This window comes from Palaemon carinicauda, chromosome 39, assembly GCF_036898095.1.
Source record: "Palaemon carinicauda isolate YSFRI2023 chromosome 39, ASM3689809v2, whole genome shotgun sequence".
Lineage (NCBI taxonomy): Eukaryota > Metazoa > Arthropoda > Malacostraca > Decapoda > Palaemonidae > Palaemon > Palaemon carinicauda.
Window position 1 is genome coordinate 5,413,955 of NC_090763.1, and position 9,105 is coordinate 5,423,059.

Sequence of the window (9,105 nt, forward strand, 5' to 3'; positions counted from 1 at the left end):
ATTTAGAATGGTAGAGAAAGTGGAAACTTTGCGCTAATGACCGTGAATAATGGGGAAAATCTCTAGTAACCAAGCTGAAGAAAACTTATGGAAAATTATATGAGAGAGAGAGAGAGAGAGAGAGAGAGAGAGAGAGAGAGAGAGAGAGAGATAACATTATAACTCAAAAGTCGATTTTCATATTAGTTTAAGTACGTAAACTTATGAAATCCTTATGTAGCAGATGGAATTCTAAGCAAAAATCTTCAAAGCAAAATGTTGACTGAAACTCAAGTGATATCAGGGACGCTGTTGATTACTGGTACTCAGGCATTGCTGCGTATCATAGACCATATATCAGACTTTCTTGTATATTTCAAAAGGGAGAAATGATTCAAAACATGTCAAACACACATAACTTGAGGCTGTGAAAGGCAAGAATGTTTTCATTTTCCAATGAAGACATCTTTTTACTAACAGACTTTGGAAGTTATTCTGAAAATAGGAATTGATGTGCAAAGATAGTAATTGAGACAGAAAGTGTAATGGGGAGATGGGAGAGGGGAGAATACGCCATGGAATTAAATTACTTCAAAATGAAATTGAGAAGACACCATGAAAATAGATTACTTCAACATGAATTTGCGAAAAGATTGATTGAAAGGATAATTTGATAATGAATTAGCTAAGCAACAAGTGTATATAGGAGTCCATGGAAGTATTGAAAATACTCTTTATAGAATCAAGGGCTAGAACTTTTAAAATGGTAAATAGATGTAAGAGTTTTTATCATCAAACACGCGGAAACGCAAAAGTAGAGCCACTTCTAATGATAGCTGACTTTAGAACGATGCCAAGTTAAAGGAATCTCAGATTGTAAAGCTATTAAAATATCAGAGGTTATATCTAGTGAATTTTACACAACACTGGTGGTTTCAGTTTGCTGATATTATAGAAAAGCAAATGATTATTTAGGATAATACCAGCATTGCAATAAAGTTGATAACCAAAAGAGAGGAACAAGAAAAAAGAATAGAAATCATTATATGAATTTATGTATACATCCTTTTTAAAGAAGTACAAATCAGATTGAATAACTGACTAGACTGCAAAAGAATTGCAGGATCTAAATATATTAAGAATTTGAGTATTTAAATAAAATGAGAAAGCCAAGAACATTATTCATAAATGTCAGCAGAGAAATAAGTTAGTATTGAGGCATTCTGTAGGCCTAAGGAGTAGAGTAGAGGCCAGTTGGGGTGGTTGGTGCAGGGGCGCTGTAGCCTCCACCAATGGAACCGCCACCGATGGAACCTCCGCCAATGGAACCACCACCGATGGAACCACCTCCGATGGAACCACCTCCGATGAATCCTCCAGCTCCACCAGCGCCTCCTCCGAATCCAGAACCTCCATGGCCACCACCGAATCCAGAGCCTCCAAGACCACCGGCTCCACCAAATCCACCTCCGATGGCACCTCCACCAATACCTCCAGCGCCTCCTCCAATCACTTGACCGCTTGCCTGGGCAGCAGAGCTGAGGGCAGTCTGGAGATCAATGCCACCAGGAAGAGATGGGTTATCATTAGGTCCATAGTTGACGAAGTAAACTTCAGGGTTCTGCTTGGCTGGGGCGGGCACCTCAATGACCTTGGGACCTTCGTTAGGTGACTGCTTGTTGAGGACGTAGACAACGTGCTTCTGCTGGGGTGGGGGGATGACGATGGGGTCCTGACCTTCGGCCTGGTCGGGAGTGCGGATGAAGACGATGTTGTGCTCTACCTTTGGTGGGGGGATGACGGGTGGGGGGCCGCTGTAAGTGTTGTCCTGAGCGGGAGCGGAGTAGACGAACACGTGACGGCTGACTTCGGGGACTACGCAGGATCCATCAACGTGGAGGATCTCACCATCACGGCATCCACCTCCGAAGCCACCAGCTCCACCGCCGAATCCACCGGCTCCACCTCCGAAGCCACCGGCTCCACCACCGAATCCACCACCGGCTCCACCACCGAATCCACCACCGGCTCCACCTCCGAAGCCGCCGGATCCACCACCGAAACCACCACCGGCTCCACCTCCGAAGCCGCCGCTAGATCCATGGGAGAAGCCAGGACCGGATGGCACTGACGAGCTGTACCCACCGTTGGGGGCAGCAACTGCAGTTGCAAGAAGGGCAGCGGATAAAACCTGGAAAAGGGAGAGGTCATGAGAAGCACGTCGTGGTGTCTAAAGGGCTGTAGATTAAACTGGGAAGTTATTTGAAAGGATTTTGCCTATCCTGACTGTCTACAAATAAGATTTGTCCATTTCAAAACAGAGGGATGTGTTCTTCCATCGTACAAACATTTTCATGTTCGAATGTCACAGTGATTTGAAATTAATTATAGTATAAGGTCACAATGGTCAAAAGGTTCAAGTTATAAGAGATTGAATAGGATTAACTTTCTTAAGTACATGGGGTTTTGTGAGGACGTCTGAGGACTTTGCATTTGTAAAACTTCTTAAAACATTTATCTTTATATTTTCAAATCTGTATTATGTATTTTTAGTGTAATTGTGAATCTCTATAAAGGTATACTTAGATATTGAATTAAAAGTTCAAGAAAGAGATGACTGGCGAAATCTAACTGAGGCCCTGTACGTGTTTCGGATAAGGTATGGATTCTATGGCGGAAATATAATTTTCTATACAATTCAAACGTGAAAGACTAAAAAAGAAAAATATGAGAAAATTTTGAATCGAGGGAATAAGGAATTCTGTACTTTATATATAACACAAAATTATGCCCATCAAACTATTTTTCCTTTGCCCATTTTGATTTTGGAACGTATTTAAAAAAAGAAAAAAAAAATCAATGTGAATAGATGAAGTACCATTCAAGTTACAATTAGTTTAATGGAATCTTGATGAATATTAGATATATTTAGATTATTATGGTGAATGATAATTCGGATAATATTATTCAAATTCTAATTCAATTCCAAAGCTTGTAAAAATGGCAAAATCTAGATTATTAGATTACGTTTATAAAATATACGTGTAATAAAAGATAATTTGACTTTCATACAGGGAATAGTGGTGCAGAACGAGCAGAAAGGGTAACTGATAATTAGAGACAATCACTTTTCCTTTGTGGAGCGCATGTTATAAATCGCCTGTGTAATAAGCTCTGGCTTCGGGTAGAACCATGACTTGCGAACCGGGAAATAAGGTCACAAGGGAACTGGGTCTGACGACTGACAATCCCTTTACGTGGAATAAAAGTCATGGGATAGGAAACCGGTTCTTGGAGGCTACTTCCGGTCAAGGGAATGGACTGGAGCAAGAAAAAAGCTGGAATCGAAGGCTGAAAGTAATAGGTTTCATTGCCTCGTCTTTTGAGACATACTGGAATTTATAAAGTCTTTGCGGACTGGTTAGCTAAAAAAGAGTTTGGGAGATCAATGAATCTTCAACTCACACAATTACTCGATATCGTTTAGCTATTCAAATTCTGCAATTCAAGGAAAAGTTTTGCTAATAATGCGAATTAGACAAACCAGACACCAAAAGTGAAGGTCTGGGAAGCTTTTAATAAAAACCGGAAAGAAGAAGAAGTATTCTTTCTGGGCTGTCAGAGAAAGCAAATTGTATTGAGGAAATGCACGTTCCAGAGGTTACGAAGGTCTTGATTGATAGCGTATTATGCAATAGAAGAACAATGGGAAGAAGTAAGAGCATAAAAGTGATAAATCGGAAGGCAGTGACTAAAGGAAGAGATGGCAATGTAGCATCTCAAGGTTCTAAGAAAGTGAAGTGGTGGAAGAAAGTGAAGAAAAAGAAGAAGAAAAAAAATCGTAGGAAGATGAGAATAAGATGAAGAGGAGGAGGAGATAACAATAGATGTATCATACGAATGACTGGATCATTTACAGGAGTTGCTATATCAGTCAATGCAGAAGCTTTAGAATGCTAAGTCATGATATTTTTTTCTTCGGCAGCACAATCACAGTTCGGTAGTCTTTATTATATACGAAGTGTCAGTTCGTGTTGCTCTAAAAGTTGCAACACAACATCTGGGTGCTGTGAGTAAATGTAGGTTAAAGACAAAAAAAATTTAATTCACCAGTACCTGTTCTTAGAGCATTTGCAAAATATTTACTGCATGGGATTGGATATTGAGGTTATTGTTGAATGAATATTTAGTTTTCAAAATAATCAAAAAGATGTTCTTATTCTGAATCTTAAGAGATGCGTAGAATCTATTCATATTTTATATTTTAGTTTCTAGATAAGTAACAGCCCAATTGGAGAAAATATATTTTAGGTTCACGAAGCTTGAAGTATTTGAAATTTAATATTCAATTTTTGCGACTTAAAGCATGGACAAAATACATTGCATGATGGTAAACGATGTGAAACAAGAGTGAAAGGGCGAATTAAGAAAAACCGAGTTAAGAAGAGAATCATTTTTCAAGGAAAAGCTAAAGACGTCAAATTATATCCATTAGAATGTTTAAGAGCTTTTTGTTCGGTGTTAAGGTCTTACGAACCCGAATTATTTCTATATTTATGCTCTGTGAGAGGGAATTGCTAAAGGAAATTGTCATTATGAGTAGACTGTTTTACCGAGGTATTTCGGAATAAATGTATAATGATGAGAGAATGTATTTTGGGCCACCCAAAGCAGATGTGACGTAAGAATATTGAATGCTTCTGTTTTGACTACGTGAAGACTCTGGCCTTCAGATTAAGGTAAAACTTCTAAAATTAGATAATGCATCCGATCTCGACAAGAAAATTTAATAATTGTTATAGCAAGGAACTATCATGAGAAAAATATCATAGTAAGTGATTATCAAAATATTAGATAACACTAAAAGATCAATTTAGGTGATGAATATTATACCAAAATGGAGTAAACAAAGTGAAATGTCAAGAGATTATTCAAGAGAGGACGGATTTGAAGGTTGAGGACTAATTTCAAGCTCACAGGTATTTTGCAAAATTGGCAGAAGAAAACCTTGTATGAGACCTTCTATAAATCTTGAGAAACGAGAGAGAGAGAGAGAGAGAGAGAGAGAGAGAGAGAGAGAGAGAGAGAGAGAGAGAGAGAGAGAGAGTGGGATGCAAATGCCGTAAGAATATCTTCTTTAGAACATAAACAAGACGGGAGAGGGACCTTCAGCCTGATAATTGCTCACTGACACGTATACTCTGACACGCAAGCTAGAAAGCGAGTTTAGATAAGAGAGGTACAGGATACATATGTGTCAATGATTCTTTTTTTTTCAAGTGGGGTAAGAAAGGCATCATGATCTATGCAAAAGGTTTTGATAACAGATTGATAATAATGTATAAAGGGGTACGTAAAGGCGGAAGATTAAATCATTTGTATATATATGTATATACGTATACAGTATATATATATATATATATATATATATATATATATATATATATATATATATATATATATATATATACACGCACACACACACACACACACATATATATATATATATATATATATATATATATATATACAGTAGGTATGTATGTATAAAGAGAGAGAGAGAGAGAGAGAGAGAGAGAGAGAGAGAGAGAGAGAGAGAGAGAGAGACTTTCGTCGAAGAGTCACTTATAGGACATTAAACAGAAAAAGAGACCATGACTTGTGTTTCAGTCTATCAGATCGGATGAGCTCAGCAAAGGAGAAAGTCGCCATGACTAGTCATGATATTAGGCTGGTCAGGAGCTGGCGCTCATTCTGGGGTATTCCGGGCCGGCCAGTTCATGAGGTGCGCTTGTCTTATGACACCAAGTTGCGGAAACGAGGGACTTACGTAATGATGAAACTACTTTTTTTTTCTTTACTATAAACGTCTATTGTTTTAAGTGCGATTGCTTTCTGACTTCCTTATGAATTAGGATTAGGATTTACATTTTAACTTGGTTACTTTTAATGCATGAAAGGTTAATTTATTATTTGGCAGGTTGAGTTATATTGTTGATACTTGAGGGGGGTGAAATTTGCAAAAGATTTAAGTAAATATGGGTTACAATGAGGCCTGAAACTAGATGAAGTAAGTTATTACTTGTTTGTACATTAACTAATGCTGTATCATTCGAGACACGAGTTTTGAAATTTCAATATGATACTAGTTTTAAAATTAGGCTCAAAATGTATTAATGTGGACGGTAGCATCCATGCAGTTCATTTGACCTACATAACATCGTATAGAAACTTATAGGTCGAGTGTCTTTGATATTCAAAACTTTGGTTTATGCAAGTTTATGACTTTTAGATATATATTGAGCGTCTCTGCATCACTCTATATGAAAATGGAAACTTAAAAAAAATTTAATTTTCAACTAATTAGAAAAAAAACGCATTATTGCAAATGTAAAACTAATGAGTTTATCTAGTTGAATACTTAGCATAAGCATTCTTAAGTTAACCAACAAATTCTACTAGAACACAAGAAGGCTAAATATGCACTGCTATCGTAGATACTGAATAAACATAACAGTATATTTAGTAGTTAATGAATAGTTGACCATAGTGAACTAGTGCTGTCTGTCCGTAGTTGTCATCATCTGGATGTCAGTCGAAAGTCACACGCGACCTGAAACTCTGAAACTGCTGAACAGATTTAGATCAAATTTTGAAAAAAAAAAATAAATAAATTGTCCCTATAAATGTTTTGTCATAAATAATGAAAAGGTTATTTTGTAAAGAGTAAATATTGAGATTTTGGATTAAATTTTCAAGAAAGAGCATTCAAATTTAGGTTATAATAAATGTCTTTTAATTGATAGTCCAACTATTGCCTGAGAATTATCAAGTCTTGTGAAATTTGATATAAAGAATCCAATTAATAATATCTATGATTTTTATATTTTTGATGGATTCAAATTAACAAATCTTATAAGTTAATTACAAATAAACAAATGAGTAGTAATATATGTTATATTGAGATAAAAAAACATGCTTGGGAAGTTATTTCTAAGCAGATTTCCCCTTATACAACGGAAAATAGCAGCCGAAACTAAAGATAAGCGAAAAATTTTTACTTTGAAAGATGAATGACTTTCAACCAAAAGGAGGAATGGAAAGATTCTAGAAGAATAAACATGCATATCGTAACCAGATTCAAAAAATGATGAAGAATAACATCGGAAGATATATTTCTATATATTACAATAAAAGTATAAGTAGATTTTTTTATAAGACTGAAATGATGAGAATGTGTGAAATATCTTAGATCATATGAGTGGAATCTGACAAGGAAGATAATTAAGAATCTTAGAAATAGAATTTTCCATGCAAATATATTTGGCAAAAATATTCTCAGTTTTGAATGACCATTTCAGAGGAAAATATATGAAAAGAGTTGAAATCTTTTTTTAGAATAATATATCCAATTTCAAACTTGACCAGAGAAAGGCATGAGCATGAATCGTGATCCAGTTTTTCAACTGTTGGTCAAGAAATGCTGAGTATTCGCCAGTCTATTTCAGGTTGAAAGCCTAACAAAGAGCCTTTACTCTTAAGTGTTCAGAAATGAAAGATTTATCAGGGTGCTCTTGTGTAAATTCTGATTAACTATTTTGCCAAATACAGTGATAAAACAATACAAATATATATATATATATATATATATATATATATATATATAGTTAGATAAATCTATATACATACATACATATATATATATATATATATATATATATATATATATATATATATATATATATATATATAAAGAGAGAGAGAGAGAGAGAGAGAGAGAGAGAGAGAGAGAGAGAGAGAGAGAGAGAGCCCTTTGTTATAAATAAAAGCTAACTTTAAGTGATGATGATTACTCTGAATATAATGATAATTTGGATTTCTCTTATCAGTATGTCTAAAACTTTAGCACTTTTTAGTCGAAAGCAATTGTATCTACCTATATCTCCTGGCAGATATGAAGATAGAAATACAAAATATAAAGAGGCATTTACTAATTCATAATACAAGGTATTCTGTAGATGAATGGTAGGCGATACTAAATTTATATGAAAGCTAAAACATTATTCGAATGCAAGTTTGGTAAGTCTGTCTTTGTAAAATAATTTACGATTGAACAATCGAAACAAGATTGCAAGGAAGCTTTTCTTTGAATATAAGTTTTTCATTAAAGGGATTTTAGAATATGCAGTAAAATCTAGCACGGTGAAACATTAACTATGCACGAAATATACGTAAGCCTTCCTTCACTGGCCATCTATAAAACCATTTCAGATAACCCAACTACTATACATAACAGAAATATTCAAGATTAAGATAGTAAAATTTCCAAAGATAATCTGGCAAGCAATAGAATGTACCATGTGGATGAATGGAAATTAGTAACTAGGCCTATGGGACGTGGGAGATGCAATCCCCTACATAGAGTCTACAAATCTACAAGCACTGGATACGAAGAATCACTTGACTGGAAAGACGTGGCAAAGGGTTACAGCGAGGCCTGGAAGCCGCTGGAGCGAATGAGAGTGAGAGTTACTGTACACGGAAGAATGAGAGCAACTGTATAAACAGTGGCTTTCTGGAGTAGGACTCACCAGATACTTCATGTTTGAAGGCGGTGAAGAGATGATATGGAGGAAGGCTCTCCGCCGCTCTTATATACCCGACAATTCTCTTTCAAGAAAGCCACGCCTCTCCTTGACCCTCGTTCTACGGCACTCCTCCTCCTACAGCCTTCCTCCTACCTTCCTCTTACTCCTCCTCCTCCTCCTCCTCCTTCACAGTTCCCTACGTCATCGTCATCATGGTGATCAGCGCCAGTAACAGAAGTAAAAAAAAAAAAAAAAGTTACCACATCGTGTCTCTCAATTTCTAGTTGCCGTCTTCCGTAAGGTTTCCTCTCACCTTCCGTGGATTCCATTTCCAGTTCCACTTCCAGTTTAAATGTTTCCGTTGTTTCTATTCACATTTCTATTTCTATTTTACTTTCTTTCATTTCATTTTTATCAGTTTTATCTCAGTCGATGTCATTTCCTCAACAGAGTTGATCCAATATTCTTCTATTTCAATTATGACTTTTTGTCTGGCAATCTTAATTAGATCTTAAATTCGTTATTAAATTGATTTCTT

General features: G+C 36.0%; 1 protein-coding gene across 1 annotated transcript; it reads right to left on the reverse strand.

Moving 5' to 3' along the window:
• Nucleotides 1-1,017: 1,017 nt before the first annotated feature.
• On the reverse strand, nt 1,018-8,706 carry LOC137630972 (H/ACA ribonucleoprotein complex subunit 1-like). The gene is made up of 2 exons (XM_068362503.1): nt 8,571-8,706; nt 1,018-2,170 (listed from the first exon to the last, which is right to left on the reverse strand). Exons 1-2 carry the CDS (start codon nt 8,580-8,582, stop codon nt 1,211-1,213), a joined length of 972 nt encoding a protein of 323 aa, XP_068218604.1. The 5' UTR covers nt 8,583-8,706; the 3' UTR covers nt 1,018-1,210.
• Nucleotides 8,707-9,105: the final 399 nt, after the last annotated feature.